The sequence below is a fragment of the Silurus meridionalis genome, chromosome 24, assembly GCF_014805685.1.
Source record: "Silurus meridionalis isolate SWU-2019-XX chromosome 24, ASM1480568v1, whole genome shotgun sequence".
NCBI classification, from domain to species: Eukaryota; Metazoa; Chordata; class Actinopteri; order Siluriformes; family Siluridae; genus Silurus; species Silurus meridionalis.
The window spans coordinates 8488772-8510512 of NC_060907.1; the positions used below are offsets into that span (position 1 = coordinate 8488772).

Here is a 21741-nt window from a genome sequence, read left to right on the forward strand (position 1 = left end):
CATCGTGCCTGTTCTTACTGGATTAAAGCCATGATGAAAGCTGTTGCTAGTGCTACTGATGGTGGAGATCAAAAGCTCTTTGAGGGTTATTTATTTACTCATATGGTCTATTTCCAGCCTGTACTGTGTCATGTCCTGTTTGGGAAGGGACATACAAACTATCACCTCACAGAAACAGTTTTGCCTTCACTGATTTAAAACAGAAAGTAAACGTTTTAGCTTCCTGTTATAAATCAGTTTTAAAGCTTAATCGATTCTGATTATCACCACCGTATCATGTACTGAAAACGCCACGACTAAACTGAATGATAATCAAAGCCATTTACAGCAGTCATGGAGATAATTATTCCGGAGGTTCAGATGGTGAGACAATGGATTCCGTCATCATAAGTGGATTTCATTCTTGTTACATGCTTCTGCAGCTAAACTAATAAAATCATGGATTAGCAAAGGCTTCACAATCAGATTAGCTCTCTATTATGATGGTAAATCTGACCCACCTGCTTTTCAGGCACAAACGTATTAACACAGAGATGCTTAAACATTTCCTGCTCGCATTATCGTTTGCAATGAGTCAACGGGACATAGTAGAGTATTATGCAAATTTATATTGCAAATGTACCTATATATAAACATGTGCACATATTGTTTACGTTAGGATTCATTAAATTAAAAAAAAATTGGTACATTCCTAAAACTTGAGTTGTATTAGCCATGGTTTTATAGTTTTATTGAACAGAGCATGGTATAGCCCTTTTAGAAAAACAACTTTCGAATAAAACAAAATAAAAATGTCAAAACTTAAGGCTTTTTAATTTTGCTTTCCCTCCCAGAAATAGTTCCAAATATTTTGGGAAGCTAAGAGCCCTTGAGGAAAGACTTCTTAAGAAAACCATTTTTTATTTTTATTTTTTTGCCTTGGAGAGGACCTCAGAAACACAAACACAGCTAACCAAAGCAAATGAATTCGATCTGCTAAGAGGTCTTCAGGAACTTTTAAGTTCAGTGCAGAACTTCATTTTACTAAAATCTTTAACTATTTCCAAAACAACTGACTATCTACATTCTTATATGGGCAAAATGGATTCATTTAGCAATTTTAAGGCTAGTTTAGTTCTTTAGTTATTGTGTAAATCCTTAAAAGATCTACAGTATGTAGACTTTAATAATTTTCCTTTCTGAAATTATTAAAGTCTCTACATCTGCCTCTTTCAAACCAACTATCTGCATGTCTTCCCTCACCACATCCATAAACCTCCTCCTTGGCCATCATATTTTCCTCCTTCCTGGTGGCTCTATCCTCAGCATTTTCCTACTGATATACCCCATGTCCCTCCTCTGCACATGTCCAAACCATCTCAATCTCGCCTCCCTCACCTTGTCTCCAAAACGTCCTACATGCACTGTCCCTCTAATAAACTCGTTTCCAATACTGTCCATCCTCGTCACTCCCAACGAAAACCTCAACATCTTCAGCTCTGCTACCTCCAGCTCCACTTCCTGTCTTTTACTCAATATCACTGTCTCTAAACCATACAACATCGCAGGTCTCACCACAGTCCTATAAACTTTCCCTTTTCACTCTCACAGATACCTTTTCTTTCACAAATCACTCCTGCCACATTTCTCAACCACTCCACCCTGCCTGCTCTCTTTTCTTTACTTCTCTAACACACTCTCCATTACTTTGCACTGTTGACCTGAACTCCTCCACCTTCTCCACCTCTTCTCCCTGCAACTGCACCACTCCACTGCCCTCGCTCTCCTTCCTTAGTATTCAACTTCTCCTACAGCTCCTTATATACCTTTTCCTTAGCTTTCGCCACATTCCTCTTTACCTGCTGCCACATCCCCTTGTACTCCTGCCTACTTTTCTCATCACTCTGCCGATTCCAATTCTGTTTTGCCAACCTCTTTCTCCTTACGCTTTCCTGCAATTCCTCATTCCACCACCATGTTTCTTTGTCTTCCTTTTGCTTTCCAGATGTCACACCAAGTACCTCTAAAATCTACCACCATCCGCCCTTCCACATTCCTCTCCTTAAGGTCATACCTACCCATCACCTCCTCATCACCTCTGTTCCCTTCACCTACATGCCCAATAGTCTGCCCCAATCACTAATCTTTCTTCCCTATGTAGAAATAAGAGTAAGAGTAGTCAATGTGCAGCTTGTATAGCAGTACAGATTTACTGTCCTCTGAAAATAGTATTGTTTATTAAGAAAATATACTAAAATGGTTGCTGAAATATGAAGGGTGTACTCACTTTCATGAGGTACTGTATATATTTATAATCTAAAGGTAACGCTTGAGACCACAAACAAACACACCCTGAACAAAGCCAAAGTTTTGCATGTAGCCTTTTTCTCGATTGTCCTTATGGATGAATAGTTGAAATTTAAATATTTAAATAGTCCCAAGTGTTTTCCTGATGGAAGGGGTTCCAAGTAGAACCCATTTACTGAATTTGAAGGAAAGTTCATAAAAGAATAACAGCAAAAGGATTTCCAAGCTAAAAATTATTTAGAACATTTCAACAATTGATCATCCACAGAGCCCTCAATGAACCACAATTACTATGTGTAGTCAGCTTCATCATCATAATGTATTAAGTCATTGTACACATGATGATGCGTGCCTCGCCGTGACTGGTTTATTAAATTCTTATAACAGGAGTGAGAATACAGTCAAATTCAATAACAGACTGCAGTGCGGGGTGACTAAAGAAGACGTTATAATTAAAATGTTAAATCTATTATTATATTCATTATTATCGACGTCATCATTGTAAAAACCTTTTTTTTTTTTTTTTGGATTAGGTATTGAAATTCTGATTAGCTCCATTATTAAATCTGTTTTAACTCTGATTACTTTCCACACAAAGTGAATCTTGCACTTGCACAATTGGAAAAAAAATATTTTTTGAGAGTATATCTTCAAAGTAAAAATATAAATTACTACAATTTTTTTTAATCATATATCCTCTTTGCACTATAGATTTTACAGGTCAATTCCTCATAGGGAAATCCTTAAAAGATTAAGAACATTTCCAAACCAAAACCCTTGAGGAACCAAATTGACTCTGTGTAGTCAGCCTCATCTCATGAATATCATAATGTATTTCTGCAACCCACTGTACTCTGTATAACGCATGCCTCGTCCTGACTGGTGTATTTTCTCCTCTAACAGGAGTTTGTTATGATTATTGTGTTCGGGATGGAGTACCTCATTCGGATCTGGTCTGCAGGCTGTTGCTGCCGCTATCGAGGATGGCAGGGACGGCTGCGATTCGCTCGAAAGCCGTTCAGCATAATAGGTAAGCAAGATATTTATCTGCTTCTTAATCAGGGTAATAAAGAATTTATTAAAGTTATTTATCACAATGATATGCACAAAGGATTTGTATGTTCTTTTGAACATACCATTCCATAATTTTTTATCATTTGCTGTTATAGAAAATGTTCAACTAGATAGATTGTTCTTGTGGAAATTTGTGCTCTCATTCAGCCACAAGGGTGTTAGTAAAGTCTACTAGTAAAGGTACAATGTAGGGTGAGGTGGCGTTCGGTTCATCCCAAAGATTCTCAGTATGGTTTAGGTCAGAGCTCTATAGCAGGGCATTTAAGATGTTCCAGTTTAACACATATGCATTTAAATTTTTTTTTTTGCCATTTGGCAGACACAACTTACAATTATATTAGTTTTACAGCTAAGCAATTAAGGTTTAAGGGCCTTGCTAAAGAGCCCAGCAGTGGCAGCTTGGTATTGCTGGAATTTGAAACAATGACCTTCTGATCTGAAGTCTAACATCTTAGCTACCACCATACATACATACATACATTCATACACACATACATTCATACACCAAATGCCAAAATACATGGGCATTGTCATGCAGAAAAAGATTTGGGTCTCCTGGTTGTGTGACGGGAAGTAAAGAAAAAAAAATTCTAGCAAATACAAAGACATCCTGTGTGCAATTGTGTGCATCCAACTTTGTGGTAACAGTTTGGCTAGAAAAGTCATATGTCCAAATACTTTTTGCTCTTTGTTGGACCGTCATTGGCGAGATTTTTGTATTCTATCTAGGTCATAGTGCCCTCGTTTCTCCTTATAACTCCTTATGTCTGGTGATGATTCTGTCACTGCAGTCTTACCCTTCTGGTGTAAAAACAGTTCAGTTTACTTACTCCCACCTGACACCTGGACTCCAATCTGGCAACCAAGCTGTGTCATCAACCAGCTACAGAATCTGATATCGTTAAATCTCGCCTTCCTGTTCAGCCAGCCTGTTATACTATTTGCTCATCGAGGCAATACTCCAGTGTGGCACCTCTCCAATCTGGCAACCTTTAACACTTCACCACTACGTCAATTTATCTGCCACCCTCCAAGCATATGAGCAATCTGGCAACCTAAATCTTTTTTTTTTCACAAGTTTTAGATCCTTTATTCTTCTGAGCCAGGCATGACGGGTTGACCATAAAAAAAGTGGCTTCTTGAAAGAACAGATTACATTATTACATTTCATAATACATTATTTCAGAATATTAATATATTACATATATTAAAACGTTTAAACTTTCTCCAGGCCTTATGCCTGCTCCTGCATTTGCATGTGAAATCAATTTTGGACCAGACTAAATGATTTGATAACCGTGACCCAGCGTAGATGGCTTTGGTTAAGCAGCGCAGTTGCAGTTTCATTTTCTATTTGAGTCATATTCCACAATCTGGCAACGAGGCCACCGGGAGCTTTAACCTCCTCTGTAGCTTTTTCAAACTATTTTGGAGTGGAGCTTGTTAGTGATGAACTGTCTTACCTCTGTGTGTGTGTGTGTGTGTGTGTGTGTGTGTGTGTGTGTGTGTGTGTGTGCATATGTTTGCAAAGCCAGCATTTGTTAATGGTCTCATGATTTTAAATAAATGGTCATCATTAACAAGTAGCTTCCTGAGTGTGTGTGTGTGTGTGTGTGTGTGTGTGTGTGTGTGTGTGTGTGTGTGTGTGTGTGTGTGTGTGTGTGTGTGTGTGTGAGTGTGAGTGTAAAGAGAGAGAGTGTACCTTTGCTTGGATATACTGTAGCCCAAAAGTATTAGTTTATTTCATTAGGTGCTGTATATAACTTCTCATTTAACACTGATTTACACAAAGTGTCTGCTATTCATTTACTTGTTTTTCTGTGGGTAATTTTGTGTGTTTAAGCTGTTAAACAGTCAAAAATGCTAAAAGTTGCGGTGCAGGATGACTAAAAGAGACTTATTTTATAATATCATAATTATATATAATTATGCACAAAAATATCTTAATTTATTTTATATTAATTCTCCTTTAATGAAGAAGTTAAAATGCACAAAATCTATATAAAAAAATCCTCTTTTAGGTACCTTTTAGTCAGTTAGTATTTACATTCCAATTATATTTTAAACCCTATGCACTGTAATATGCACATAAAATAGATCTCTTCTTCATCTTAATAAATTTTAATATAGAGAAGAAAAAGAAGATGGTGAGGGAAATGATTTAGAAGGATTGTAACATAAGTAATAAAAGATTTAGTGGAAAGAATTTACAATGTACACAAACATTCACAAGTTGCATTCTTTAATACAGGAGACTTGAACATTTTGTACACCAAATTGTTTTCTTTTTTCAAAATATTCTCATGGACCAGCTGGGGATTTAGCTGGGGGTGGTTCCATATGAATAGCCTAAAGATCCATGTAGTTACTGAGCAACTCAAGAACTTTAAAGATGGATTTAGACTGTAATTAATATTAACAGTCTGCTACAATGGCTCAGGACCACAGGTTGCATGAAGAGCTCTGTATTTATCACTAAACAGTACACCAAAACAGTGATTGAACTGTAAAAAAAAGACATTTGGTGCCACCCAGATGAGGACGGGTTCCTTTATGAGTCTGATTTCTTTTTTCCTCATACTATTACAGAGAGTTTTTTCTTGCCAGTCACCAGTGTTTTACTTATTAGGGACAAACTTTTAATTGTAAGTAACAAATTTATAGGCACTAAATCTATACATTCTTTGATACAACTTTTATTCATAAAAGTGCTAAACTAAAAAAATAATTTGAATCGAATCTATAAAATGTATGCGTATGAAATAATCAAAAATAGCATTGACATAGCAACTGCATACAGCAAACAAAATTCAGGATAATTTAATTAACTTTTTTTAGTAACTGCACACATTATGCTGGATTAACACTTATTACTAAGATGAACCTGTTGCATATGGAAATAAAGTTTTCTGAAATTGTGCCAAGTACAAATTTGGACAGTGGCTCTTAAAACAAAAAAAACATACTATTACCTATTGACATTATTTTCCCAGAACGTATTAGCAACCCGGTAGCAATTCTGGTGGTTCAGGAATTCTGCTTTAACTCATATGTTGAGTCTTCTTTACTTACAGTTGGTGAAATGTCTGATGAATCAAACACACGGTGGCACATGATGTAACTGGTAAAGAATCAGCATTCACTATGGTACTACTAACGCTGCAGTGTGTCATATTGCCACGCATTACCCTAATTTTAATTCTTTTCCTAAAACACTACTTTCTCATTCATGTGTATAATATACAGGGGAATGATGACACGAGTCTATTTTCAACATGTCTGCGTACATTCATTTGTTGAAGACTAAGTCACCAAGTCACACACATGTATTTACACACACTGATTGTGCTCACACCATCACTATGCTCCACACCTGCTCCACTGCTTTTACCATTAGTCCAAGGAGCGCATAAATATCACGCCATTGGAACCAATTTGGCATCATGTCATGTGAGCGACTGGTTTTGTACATAAACCGCTGTGTCCAGAGGGAATGTTTAAACCCCAACAGACACCAAAAGGCACAAAGGGTCACTAAAAGCACGCAAGACCATTAGCAGAATGTTCTGTTTTTTTCCACCCTTATCTATTTTACAAGTCGCTGAAGAAAATAATAACAATGTATGATTCCATAGAGTTATATATTTATATATGTCCAAGGTATGTGTGTGTGGTTTTTCCCCCTTCTCCAATCGCCAACACCAGGTCATGTGTTTATTTTGTTTTGCCAGCTTTTAATGAGCTCTTTGCTTACATGTCATTATCGAAGCTGCCGGGCCTCATTAAGCGCTATTGTGATTATAATAAATAAAAATAAACAGTAAGGTTTTTCCTATTGGACATGAAGGGCATAATGTAGATGAACAGAAAGACATCTCAGAAGGTTTAGCATGAGTGCATTTTATTTATAAGGCACGCTTAAAAGCAATTTGTTTTGACGGAAGCACAGACAAAAAAATTAATAACGCAAATATGTAGGCATCTGTATAAAGGATGATACACAACAGACAGAGCCAGGTTTATTACCTGTGTGTGTACAGTACAACAATGGAAAATACATTTCCATGTTCAAATTCTGAAGTGTTACTATTTGCAGGGAAATTTAAAGGAATAATAATTATTAGTAGTAGTATTGCATCAGTTGAATGAAAGTTCTAAACTGAATTATACACAAATTAAGTTAATTACAGTCAAAAATGTCAGAAGTACATAGAAACATAGGCTGCCAGAGTGAATATTGATTACTTCCTTATTAGTTTTGTATTAGTATTAGTTTGAGTGCACCATTTATCTGCACTCCAGTCATTTTTATTTCACATTTTTGGAAATCTACAATGTCAGCACTCAGAGGAAAATATCTAACGTTTAAAATGGTAGCTTATTGTTTAAGCTCCTGGACTTTGGATTTGATGGTTAAGAGCTCAAATTCCAGCACCACCAAGCAGCCACTCTTGGACCCTAGAGCAAAGGCGCTTAACCCTCAATTGCTCTGTTGTATAAATATTGAATAACTGTAAGTGGCTCTCCATAAAGACATCTGCCAAAATTGCATAAATCAAAAAATGTTTATATACAAGAATCTTTGGGATTTTGGCATTCTGTTATAACATTATTGACATTCCATTGACATTTACATTTACAGCTTAGTATCGATATTATAATGTGTTTATTCTCTAAGACAGAGTAGTGAAGAGACAGCATCTTATCTGTAAAGGCTGCTTAATAGTAATGAGTTTTACATGAATAGAATTATTATTGATGATTGTTTTAATTAGAAATGAATTCCAAACCATTTTTTTCTATTTAAAGCTGGTGATTTCCCCGACCCACTTGCCCAGTTCTTTAAGTCTGAGTCAGAAAACAGCTGTACAGTGTAACAATGCTGTAATGTGTTTTTTTTTTTTATCCAGGTCACATTTTGTCTAAGTAGTTTATGATTTATGAAAAGCAGAGCCCTCTCCTAAATCAGCATGTCCCTGTGTTCCTTAAAGCCCTGACACACAGCGGTGAAGCATCATCCTCATTACTCACGACACCAAACAACAATGAATCGGGGCACATCAGAGCGTGGAGACTTCATCTGGAGGAGTTGGAGATGGATGGGACGTGAGGAAGGGAGGGGGGGACAGGGACAGAAAGCTAATATTATTGGCCTGTTTGAGGCTTGGAGCTGTTTGTGTTCTTTGAGGGTTTCTTAAGTGGATGTGGGTTCAGTGTGAACTTCCTTTGTCCTCGCATCTCATCCAAAATCTTTGTATTTCTCATGGAGCGACGGGGGAGAATGTAAAAACCTGATTATTTTTTGTTTAACAGCAGGAGTCTGTTCTCATTCTCCGATTTTTTAACCCCATCATTGCGGCATCTGGAGCTTCATAGCAAAGGAGGAAAAGTGAAATCCTATTTTTTTGTAACCGGACAATTTGCATGCAAAAAAACAAAAAACAAAGCAGTATGAGAGTAATGTAGTGTGATCCACCAGGCATGCTTGAGAATTAGTTGGGCCTTCTGGAGTGAAAGAAGAAGGAAAAACAATTTGGGGGAAAACGGCAAAAAAATGTGTTTGTGTCATTTTGCAAAAGAACATATTATAATCCTGGAATAAATTTTGATCCGACACTCTATACTACATTGATGATAGAATGAACAAGTATTTTTAACATGAACTGCATTGTAGTCAAATGATGTACAGTAACTACACAACAATCAGTTCTAGGTCTTTAAATAGTGAACAAAGCCGGCCTTTACCACACAGCAAATAAAAATGTTCTCTCTCTCTCTTTCCCTTTCCTCTTCTCTATCAGACATCATTGTGCTGATCGCATCGGTTGCCGTGGTTTCAGCTGGTAGCCAAGGCAACATCTTTGCTGCTTCGGCACTGAGAAGCATGCGCTTCCTTCAGATCTTGCGCATGGTGCGAATGGACCGTCGCGGAGGCACCTGGAAGCTTCTGGGATCTGTAGTTTACGCACACAGTAAGGTATGCTGGGACGCTTTTACATTAACCATCGTGAGGTTTAATCTGAATTATACTGAAACTCCCAACAGGAGATAAATTGATATGTCTTGTGTGTAATTATTACACAAGTATTACAGTTAACTCATATATTGGAACATACAGTATGTACTCAGTGTGGTTATGGGCTTGCCCCCACAACCCCACTCTGGCCCTCTCCCACAGGACATTCTGACCAATCCCATCCAGTCCCACAGTTATTTTTGTTTGTACTTGCATACAGTATTTTTTTCTCCTTAGTAACTTCAACCACACTGACCCTGACCATGATAAACCAGATACAGAAGAAAAGTGATCCACTCCAGAACACTCTCATATTTAATTCTGTTTTTTTTTTTTGCTGCTTCTGGGTTTTGCAGTCTCAATTCTTCCAACATCAACTAATATTTACCAACTTTTTCTCATACATTTTTATCATTGTAAAACAATTTTTTTTTTCTTTTTGAGCAAACTTTATAGAAATTGACACAATGATGGGAAATGGATTGGGATAAAAAGTCACTAAAAAAAGCCTGACCTTTGATTAAAATGTCTTAAATAATATTAAATGATTGGTAATCACTATGCCATAACCCTGCTATATGACTCCAAACCTTTCATGTCTTTTTGTAAGGATGCACATCTTTTTGAATCAATAATTGCATAATTGTACACTTATCTCTGTTAGCAGATTAAATTCACTTGGGGACAGTCATTTTCAGTATAAGGCTTAATCTTCTTGTTAGCCAAAGGTCATTTGATCATATGTAGACAAACATTTCATAAGCCTACTCACAGGACCAAGATTATTAAGGTTTAGGGACATGTTTGAGGTTACCACAAGCAATAATAGGCATATTAGCAAAACTGCAGTCGTGTTTTTTGTAGACATATAGGTTTAAATGTCTAATTCATTTAGAACCTGCAGTTTGAATAATAAATCAGGAAAGAAAATAAAACTAGCTGCTGTCTGTTATTCCAAAAAAGCCAAAATATAGCAATAATCTGTTACTGACACAATTTGCTAGTGATGCAATCCAGCTTTAGCAAGCTAAAGTTTGCTGTAATCATGTCTCTTACAAAATTGGTTTAGTAAAAAAACCACAGGAAGAAAAACAATGACTTTTTTTCATGTACATTGTTTTCATGAAATCTCAGTCACTTCCATTAAAATATGTAGGAAAAGTTTGAGGGGAGTGAATACAACTTTATTGTTAAAGAATTGTTGCGTGTTTATCTGATTTGTAGGTCAATGTTTTTGTGCGTTCTGAATGTACACTGCATTCACAAATACCAATAAACAAACATATTCAACATGACTTTTGAGTTATTGATCTGCCAAAATGATTTTTTTAGGTCTAGTGAACTTGACATTAAACTAAATATGATGTGGATTAAACTGAAGGTACAACTGTTGAAATAGTAATGAGTTTGTAACAATTGTAAAGTATTTCACTATTAAACTCTCTTGTACTGCTTTCTAGGAGCTTGTGACTGCTTGGTACATTGGCTTTCTGGTGCTCATCTTTGCCTCCTTCCTCGTCTACCTTGTGGAGAAGGACATTAATAGGGAGTTTTCTACGTACGCTGATGCACTCTGGTGGGGCACGGTAAGTTTATTGCGACCCTTGGTGTTTTCCTCCTCACTATGGTTGTTTTGAGGACACAAAAATCTTTCTCAACTATGAACCTATGAAGACTCCTGAAATTGAGCGATGTAGTCTTTGGTTTAGTGGCAAACTGGTTCCTTTCAAGATTCTTTCCTCATATCAGCTCAGGGAGTTTTTTTCTTTCTATCATTGCCACTGGCTCACTCATTAGTGATAAAACGTAAAACTTCACACAATATTTATTGTTGAAAGTGTTATACCAATTAAAGAGACTTTAATTGGATTGAATCGAATTGATCTACAGGATGTAAATCAAATATGAACCAAAAGGTTAAAAAGCGAACAAGAAAAAAAAAAGCAGAGCTGTAGATGTGTTTGATCGTTGGAAAAGAGAATCTTAAAATATATTAAATCTAAGGGCATATTCAGTGCACATGGCAAAGACTGGTTTACTTTTTTCCAGTGCTGCTATTTCTAATCAATGAAATTCAATTTTTGAGGTGTAAATTCTACACACTTCTTTCACTTCCCAGCCAATTTGTATTTTTTTGTCAAACTTTTTGTCCTTAATAACCAAACTACATAGCAAACACACTGAAAGAATCACCGTTACTCTGATTTGGATTCAGCAAACAAATTACTAGGTGTAAAAGAATAGAAAATCACTGGTGGATCAGAGTTGGTTGAGGTAGCTCAACAGTTAAGGGTCTGATCAGAAGGCCAGGGTTTTTGGCCCCAACACTGCCTAGATGTGACCGTCATGAGCAAGACCCTAAACCTCTCTTCTCCAAGGATTCCATATTGTTGCAACTTCACTGGGCTTTAATAGGCACAGTGGGTTGTTTGTTAAACTTATCTGACCATCTAATTTTCCACCATATGACCAACACCACCACACACGTTCCCATTCTTTACCCAATATACGGTTCTGAATACTGCATGATTTTTAGAAGTGTTGAAAATCTATTTGAGGTTTGCTACTAACTGATTAAGTCTACTGACCAGAAGGGAGTCATATAATGAAGGAAACAAGTGCACACTTTGTTGTTTATTTCCAGTGCATCCTACAAACATATGGAAACTAAACACAAATCAATGAGGCATAGAAACACGATGACACCCCTGACAACAACGACCAAAGAAGACAAACACTAGACCATGAGTGAGGTGCTTAAATGTTAATGATGATTAGCAGAAAATGTGACATGGCTGCCAACAGTCATGTGACAAGAACCAGTGACCAGTGGCTAATGGGAAAAAGTAGTCCAGGGACAATTTAGACAACTCTAACAAATGCAACTGCCAGGAAGCACCATGCCTTCTGCTAGACTCATTTAGGTTGTATTATATCTTATATTATATAAAGGTTTCTGCCAAATCTTTTTTTATGATACAGTGACATGTCCTCTGTCTCTATCCCTTTCCATTCTTGTTTGTGAAATGAGTCTCTTTTGACATATGTTTTCTGGCTGTGGCTTTTTTTTTTTTTTAAACCATATGATGAACTAAAATGACACCTTTTTTATTCATCTTAAGCTCATGATGGGAAAAAGACTGAAAAGGATCAATAGGTTGCACAGTACACTGAGGGGAAAGCCTCAGGATCGATAGGAATAATTTTCATGTTGAGACAGGTAGAAAATCACAGATTGAGAGACAGAGACCAGGAAAGGGGTCATGAGAAAACATGTGACCAAGCAGCAGAAATGGATTAATGAGCAGACAGTAATAGGAATTTGAATATTGCAATTATAACACCTTGCTAACCAGCTTATATAATACCAACGCTGTCAGTATGAATGAAATGAGTTTCCTGTTATCTGTCCTCTTGTGTCATATAGATAACTCTGACCACCATTGGCTATGGAGATAAGACTCCTAAGACATGGACGGGCCGCCTGCTGTCCTCCTGCTTTGCGCTGCTCGGCATCTCCTTCTTCGCTCTGCCTGCGGTGAGAAGCAAACCCACAACTTGCTATGCTTCAGATTTTAGTCCCCTATCACAGTCTGATATCTATTTGATTACATCTTAAATTTGCAGGGCATCCTGGGTTCTGGTTTTGCTCTTAAAGTCCAGGAGCAGCACAGACAGAAGCACTTTGAGAAAAGGAGGAATCCTGCAGCTTGTCTCATCCAGGTAGCAAAACCAGCTGCTTTGTTTTTTATCAATTGTAATCATTTTTAAAAAGTCCAATGAGGACATGTGTTTTAACTATTTTAGAATCAATAATATTTTTTGGGACTACTTAGTATTGTGCACTCAGGAGCAGTTTATCTAGTTCTTTGTTTGCTCTTGTCATTTGGTCTAATTTTAGGTTAAATGCTATTACCATGTGCAAACAGTATCTTATGTCCACAAAGTGTAAGCACACAGTGCTATATTAGTTATATTAATATACACCCTATGGACAAAAGTATTGGGACACCTTACTTTTCCAGCCACAGGATTTCTTACAGTTTCCCTTCACTTGAACTAAGCCCCTGGACACAAAGCCAGCTCTATGAAGATATGGTTTACATGGGTTGGAGTAGTGATATTTATTTGCCTGCTATAGAGCTCTGATCTCAACCCTATTGAACACCCCAGGCCCCCTCATCCTACATCAGTACCTGACTTTACTAAGACTCTTGTGGCTGAATGAGCACAGATCTCCACAAGCACACTCCAACATCTAGTGGTATAAACTTTGCAGAAGAATTGAGGTTATTATAACAGCAAATGGCGACTTAACGTGGAATATAATGTTTAAAACGCATGTACAATCTTATGGTCAGGTGTCCACAAGCTTTTGTTAATATTGAGTGTCATTAAAAATCAGAAAACGATTTCATGCCCCTTGACTAGCAAGTCAAGTGTAGTTGTAGTTTGTGACTCTAAACTTAATTCCTCATGCATTTCACTACTGTAGATGTTGAAGATCCTCTTTTTTCATTGTCACAAAGACGTGCTTTCAGATCGTCTGGTCGTTAACATTGTACATTGTTACTACATCACATATTATTATCTTCTTAATGAATTCTCTTTACAAATAAAAACATACATAATATGTATTTTTCCTACTAGACTGCATCTTGCTATTGACAATGTTCCATTTAGGCCAAGTCTATTCTGTGGCTTTCTCCCTCTATTCTCACTCCTTCATGTGATCACGACTACATAGGGCTCATTTGAAAAACCTACAGTATAGCGTCCATTTGTTGAGTTGTAAATAAATTTTAAGGTGAACAGTAAACACTTTGAAAAGAATATCCAATGGATCCTTTTCTTCTGACCCATTTAGAAATTTAGGTCAATATCAAGTCTGAAATTAACTATTTAGTCATTGTAACCAAGATGAACAAAACAGCTGCAAGCTGTGCTGCAGCAAATGGCCTTCCTGTCTGTTTCATATAATTTCAGCCTTAGCAGTGAACATTGAGAGATATATATATATATATATATATATATATATATATATATATATATATATATATATATATATATACAGCAGCCATGAAAGTAGTGCTGTACATTACATTCATTTATTAATGCACTCTTGTAATAGGTCACGTAGTCGTAAATGTATATTAGTTCCCAAACTGTGAAAAGGTTTCAGGATGGAGGTTTTCAGAGGCGTTTCTTTTTTTTTTGGTAGTCCGACAAAGCTACATTTTGTCTTATTAAGCAGAAAAGAGAGAATCATTGGTAATGAAAGGAATGTACTTGCCGTGACATCCGTAAAAACAGAAGCTAACATTTTTATTAACGTTTTATAATGAACATAATGCATGGATGTATTGCTGAGGTATAGGAGGAAGTGAACATTTCAGGATTCAAGAAAGTTTCTAGAAAATTTTAAAAATTATTCACAAATAGAAACTAGGGATATGAAACCCATGTGGATTGTGTTTGTGTGTGTGTGTGTGTGTGTGTGTGTGTGTGTGTGTGTGTGTTTGTGTGTGTGTGTGTGTGTGTGTGTGTGTGTGTGTGTGTGAGAGAGAGAGAGAGAGAGAGAGAGAGAGAGATCATAACCACCTCATCTCTCCTCATGGTCCTGTATCAGGCAGCATGGCGTTACTACTCCACAGATGATAGTCGTGCGTACCTTGAGGCCACGTGGCATCACTATGAATCCGCCATCCCTGTGCTCAGGCACGTACTGTATGGATGCCTGCTCAGACTAAAAAACCTTAACAATTCTCTTTACTAATCAATATGCGTATGTTTTGTTTTGTTTTTATCCCCTCCCTTCCCCTACTCTTGGCCTTTATCTGTTTTCTGTCTTTCCTTCTTTATCATTTCCCTCCTTGTTTTGTGTGTGTGTGTATGTGTGTGTGTGTGTGTGTGTGTGTGTGTGTGTGTGTGTGTGTGTTTGTGTTTTTTTTGGCATGCAGTGTGTTTGGCGTAGCTATGCGGCTGATGAGAACTCGGTTTCCATTGCTACCTGGAAGCCACATTTAAAGGCGTTGCATACCTGCAGTCCTACAAAGTAGGTATAAACCTCTGGCAGTTGCTCTTTCTCTTTAACGTTGCACATTTCACCTGTTTTGTTTAATTCTGTCTTGCTCTGGGAATATGCCCTTTGAATATTAGTGTTCGCTTTTTTTAGTGAGTTTTTTCACTCGCTTTGGATTTGTTGCCTTCTGTCTGTCTGTCCTTCCTTTTCATTCAAGTACACCCACACATGCACACACACCTACAAATGCACACACACACTTGCACATACTCTTTATTCCAGGACATTACCCTTGATTTAAGACTTGCTTCATGGAAATGGCTTTAAATGTGTCTTTAAGACTAGTATTATCCAGGCTATGTGGCTCTTGAGAAAGCTTTTGCTGGAGAAGGAAATTATGTACGACATTATAGGCAGTGCAGGACACAAAGGTTCCTACTCAGCTCTCAAAATAGTCATGTTTAAGGGTCTGTTTAAAGTGCTCATAAGCAGTATACAGTATAGAAGGGGGGACGTCAGTACTGAAAAATTGACTTGTTCATTTCGGTAATAAACTCTCACATAATAGATCGCTAACTATTTTATGTTTTCATTGTTGCTGAATAATAAAAAAAAAAATCTTGATTTTTTTTTTATTTTATTACATTTTAATTATTCAACAACCTGTTAATACAGGTATTAATAAGACTACAGGTATACTTTACTACAGTATTTTTTCTGGTTTAATTCTGTTATAAAAATGGTATCACCGTATAAAGAATCAAATACATGCGGGAGTCGAGTATTCTTAAATTGAAGTATCTGGAAAGTTCTGTCATTTATTTATTTATTTATTTATTTATTTATTTATTTATTTATTTATATGTAATTACTTAAATCCCGGTTGTTGTTCTCTATTACCCTTAATTTCTCACTGTTTTTTTTAAAGCACAAAAGCACATAGGGAGCTATATTAGCAGTTCAACAGGCATTAATGGAGATCGTTATTCTTTAATATTCCGCTGCCGAGTGTCACGTAATGGAGCATAAGTGAAATCAAGTGCAGAATTTTATTTTGCAAACAAACGACACTAACACTAGAAAAAAAAGAAGAAAAAATACATTGACCGTGCTCATTTAACAGTATGAAACAACAAAAAGCATGGAAAGACAAACTTGAACCAAAGTGTGCTGTGAAAGGGTGAGGAGGAACAGGTTTGAGAAAGTGGCCGAGAAACAATTTGTCATATTTGACAAATTTGAGCCTGAAAAATTCGAAAGCAACTAATTACACCACAAACTCAAGCACGTTAATTATTTTACACACCAAATATATTCAGTATAAATCTCACAATGCTTTGTATCTTTGCTTGCAGTACTATTGCATCACTGAATGCGTGCATGTCCGCCATAATGACTGAATGCCTTTCCTTTAAACTCAGATGCTTAAACTTATGCTTTCAATTTTATCCAGTTGTTCACTCTTAAAATGTAATATTTCTTTGTCATATCAATATAATACATACCTGTAGCATGAGGTATTTATGTGTTCTTCTTTTTCTTCCCATGTATCCTTCCACCTCTACTAAAGGAAGGATCAAGCGGAGACATCGACAAAGTTAGTATGTTTTTTCTTGAAATTTCATTAGTCTGTACTCGATAATGTAAACAAAAAAGCAGGTCTTGTACAATTGAGTCCATAAGTTTCATACGTGTTGCAGAGTAGGCGAAATGATAATTAAAAGAAATAAGAGGATACTAAAAAATCTCACTTCCAATCTCTAATTATCTTACAATCATACAGATGTGTTCTAAAGCTAAATGTGTGTGTGCGCACGCACGTTTGTCACATATCTGTGAAATATGGTCCATCAGGGGACATCGTTTCGAGGTAAAGAGAGAAAATAATGGCTGCTGCTGTCAAATAGCTGAAATTGGCATCCTACAGCCAGCTGCATGATTTTCCATCATAATTAGTGCACGGTTTCTAAGGAGAGAGAATAATGGCCTTTGGCCGAATGGGGGGAAAAAAATTGCCAAACCAAGCTAAATTAAATAATTTATCCAGAATGGGAAATGATCACCAAATCACCATACAAAAGATGTAAATGAGGTGCGAAAACGAGGCCCCTTCTTCCGATTAATGTGGTTTTCTGAAGCATTCATTGCTTCCAAATGAATCTCAAGTCACCTGCCTTCTGACTCACTGCTCATTATAAACTTTTCCATACGTTGTTCTAGTGGAAACTAGGAACGGCTACATACCGAAGACCATGTGAGATACAAATCAGTCATCCACCAAGAGAAAGCAATCAATCTAACAACATTGTACCTGTATCTCTCCCTTGATCCTAGTAAGGGTCTTAGTGATAAGCGTGGACTTCGCAGGAAACTGAGTTCAAGGAGGTATATGTGCCATGCATCGTGCTCTGATCCCTTCCGGAATGCTAGACTGACTTTGAAACTTAAATGCATGGACAACTGGGAACATTGGGAAATTTAGTTTTGTTCGTTCGATTCAGTCAGAGTGGAAGTGATATCTGTCTGCAGTGTGCTTATCTCCACAGTCTAGTAGTATCATTTGCAGTAGTGGCTCATCCATAGTGGCAGGTGGGATAGAGCTTAACCATATAAATGATCCATTTAACAAATGTTTAATCTTTACAAAGTTGATACATTTTAAATTCCATGTTCCACTGATTTGATGATGTAAAGTCACAGGGCAGTGTGTTTGAATCATATAGCTTGGGAGTTAATATTAGCAAAGGTCCACTGGGGGAAAAAATCATGCTGCCCCATGTTCACTCTATGAATGTGAGTGGAGGAAAGGCAGCAGACAGAACAATTAATGTTACATCTTGCACACTGTGATCAATTGCAAAGAGTAACACACCTGCACTGACACCACAACTGAAAAAAATGTAAATGCAAAATAAATACTGGTGTCTTTTTGGGCTAAATCATTCATTCTTTTCACTGATGTGGTTAACAAGTTTAATCAATATACAACAATTAGTTATAAAATGAAAATTGTATTAAATTCTACTTTCATTACAGTAAAACTGTGATCGAAAAACATTCACATCTGAAATTTGTTTACAAGTGAAAGCATAAGGTGGCAGGGTTACAGCATGTCAGATTTGATCAACTAAGGACACTGTATTGTGTGAGGATGTTTTTACAAAGCATTCATTTGTGCTGGGGTTCTGGCTTCTTGGTCACAGTATGTCTCTGGGTTCTGTCATTGAAAATTGGTGTACAGTTCCTGTTATGTAGTTTTAAAAATGTACAGGTAGTAGCACAAGTTAGGTGTGATAGTCCTTTCAGTTAACGGTGTGAAAGTCTATGCTGTTATATATTCCCCCATCAAAATTATGGTCACGAACCGCTGCTGCAAACAGATTACTTTCAAAGAACCTTGCTTGCAAATGAAAATTCACACAGACAGTGCATGCTCATGCTTAAAGTGATAACTTCTCATGTCTTAGTTAATATAGTGGACTTTTTTGCATTCTATTTAAGCAATATTATTACTAATAAGATTTTTGCTGTGCCTACTGAAATACAATTATTTTGCTCTTTTCTTCATACCCAAGCAGCATTTGTAGGCTTTCCTAGTAACAGTTCCAAGTTGAATTTTATACAAATGACTTTGTAGGAAAGTTGTTTATTACTGTTGAAATTAAAGTTTGTAACTTCAACTGGTGGTTATTTTTCATGAGTTGAGTCATATAAAAACTGTGGTTATTGTTGGGGAAGCAAACATACAGTACCATAAACGTTGGAGTAGAAGGTTTACTATAAAACACTAACAAATCGAGTTATACAATAAACTATAAAAATGCATAGCTATAAAGGTTGCTGCACGTGGTTTTTCAGCTTAAGCTTGGTCAGAAAATAGTTCCAAAAATACTATAAAATATTATGTGTAGAATTTCTGGAAACTGGTGTAAATTAGAGCTGAACCTTGAGCAAGAACATGCAATATGCAAACACCTTTCTGTCAGAATCACATAAATTGTGCACTTGGTTATAAAAGAAAATGGCCTCTGGTGGCATGGGATAAGAGAGGATGTGTATTGCCAAGACAGAAACTAATAGAACGAAGTGTCAGTGAATGAGATTGTGTGCAGCTTGCAAGCAACACGCCTTCTAACAGTGTTTTATTACAGCATCTTAAATTCTGTGGAGCGCTCTCACGTTCTTGCTCTTGATATTTCTCCTTCTTTTGCCTATTAGTCAGAAGCTGAGCTTTAAAGACCGCGTAAGGATGGCCAGTCCTCGCGGTCAGACCATCAAGAGCAGACAGACATCTGTCACAGACCGGCGTTCCCCAGGTGCTGAGATCAGTGCCGACGGATCCAGTCCGGTGAAAGTGCAGAAGAGCTGGAGCTTCAATGACCGCACTCGCTTTCGACCCTCTCTACGCCTTAAGAGCCAGTCCCGCTCCACCAACGATGGTAAGACCTCATGGTGATATCAAACTTGTCAAATTGTCAGAAAAACACGAAAATGTATAAAAATGCAGGCTGATTTACCGTAATGGTTCCTCAAAATACGTCAATAGAATTTAAAAAATGTGCATTTTTTTTATCAAATACAGGACAGTGTTTCTGCAAAAAATATTAATCTAACCCCTTTTTGTTCTACAACAAAAAATATTTTAAAAAAAACTCTTGTAATGAGATTTTCTGTCAGAAATTTAAGAAAGTTTAATTGTCTACTTAAAAATGATGCATAGTCGCGTAATAACATTGCCTGCTTAAACATTAGTAGATATAGTATTTTTAAAATGTACTTTTATTATATATTGAATATACTGTGTGTGTGTATATATATATATATATATATATATATTTGAGCAGCTCGCGGTTGCTCACGAGCCGATCTGAATGAGAGTTGCCGGTCGGAATGAAAGTCACAAGCATGCGAGTTCGCGAGCGCTGAGGCCGCGAGCTCCGAGGTTCCACTGTATACCAAGCTGCCTGTGCTGGGCCCTTGAGCAAGGCCCTTATCTGCTCACTTGTATAAATGAGATAAATGTTAGTTACTCTGGGTAAATTTGTCTGCCAAATGCCATAAATGTTAATATCTAGCAGGAAGCTAGGGGAAAAAAATATTTACATATTTAAAACTAGCATACTAGCAAGCATGCACACTCAGTTTTTCATTACAGTATTTAAACTCAAACCTCCACCCTGATGGGAGAAGCCGAAAGAAAAAGAAACTCAAACAGCCACGTGTAATTAATTAAAATATTGATTATGTAACAAACACTTTCTGCTCAATCCGATTGCAGGATTTATTCAACTGCACTATGAAGCTGTAATTGCGGTCACTATGATTTGAACACAATGCTTCATTTTATAGTTTTTCTTTACATCAGTCGTTTATTTAAAGAATAACACAAACATTTTGGATGAACTTCTTTTCTAGATTTTTTTTGCTCACTTTGATTAGAATAGTTTAATCACAGGAGAAGTTTTATATATTATAAGTTTTACTATCATTAGTAAAGCACCATGTGAACACCTGACACAAACGATGGATAATGTTTTTTGTTTTTTTTCGAGCAATATGTCATCAGGGACAGATGGTTCCCCAGAAATCTCCTGCTGAGACAGGATCTGTTCTCGCCCTTTATTTTTTTCTCCATCCCTTCTTCATCCCTTTCTCTGTGGGCTGACACTGCAGATCCTGTCTCCTCTCTGGGTCTCTGGGAATACAGTGGTTTCATCAGACATCCAAACATGCAAACTGTACTCGCATATACCCACGCACATGTATTCTCAGCTCTGACCTCTTCCAGCGTTTTTTTTTTTGTTGGTTTTTTTTGTCAAGAATTCGGTTCAGAACTTTTTTAAAAAGCTAATAGAAATGGCTCAAAGTGCATTCTGAACAACTGGCATACTTACATGCTTTAACAGTAACATGCTAGCAAACATGCATACACAAGCATACTAGCAAATGTTCATGTACTCGTGTGCTAGTATGAATGCCTGTTTGCATGCCTGAACAACATGCTACCATCTATAAAATACTACAAGCTGGAACATTTGCAAGCATACTTTCCTGATTGAACACTAGCACAATATCAAATATGACTACTACAACATGAACACTAGGGATGTGCATCTCCATAACTGAGGCCGATGCGATTCGCATCTCGATGCATAGCCTATGACACGATACAATAAAGATTCATATGAAGCAGCTACCGATGTGATGCGATGCGATTTTGATTCGATTCAACGATTTAATACAATAGAAAAAATATGATGCTCTGCAATTCAATATGGTACAGATAGTTAACTTTTATTTCTTTGGTTCAGCAAATCATTAATTTATCTAAGTGCCTTCTGAC

The 21741-nt window shown here is 36.9% G+C and overlaps 1 protein-coding gene across 2 annotated transcripts in view; it reads left to right on the forward strand.

Moving 5' to 3' along the window:
- kcnq5b (potassium voltage-gated channel, KQT-like subfamily, member 5b) overlaps window positions 1-21741 on the forward strand; it is a 104025-nt gene that overhangs the window by 76199 nt on the left and 6085 nt on the right. The window contains exons 3-10 of one of the 2 annotated variants that reach the window (XM_046837230.1): window positions 3190-3316; window positions 9162-9337; window positions 10837-10962; window positions 12804-12914; window positions 13004-13099; window positions 15337-15431; window positions 16969-16995; window positions 19617-19837. In XM_046837230.1, coding sequence (XP_046693186.1) covers window positions 3190-3316; window positions 9162-9337; window positions 10837-10962; window positions 12804-12914; window positions 13004-13099; window positions 15337-15431; window positions 16969-16995; window positions 19617-19837 — 979 coding nt within the window. Of the gene's footprint in view, window positions 1-3189; window positions 3317-9161; window positions 9338-10836; window positions 10963-12803; window positions 12915-13003; window positions 13100-15005; window positions 15095-15336; window positions 15432-16968; window positions 16996-19616; window positions 19838-21741 lie in introns of both variants that reach the window. The other variant, XM_046837231.1, reaches the window with a different exon arrangement.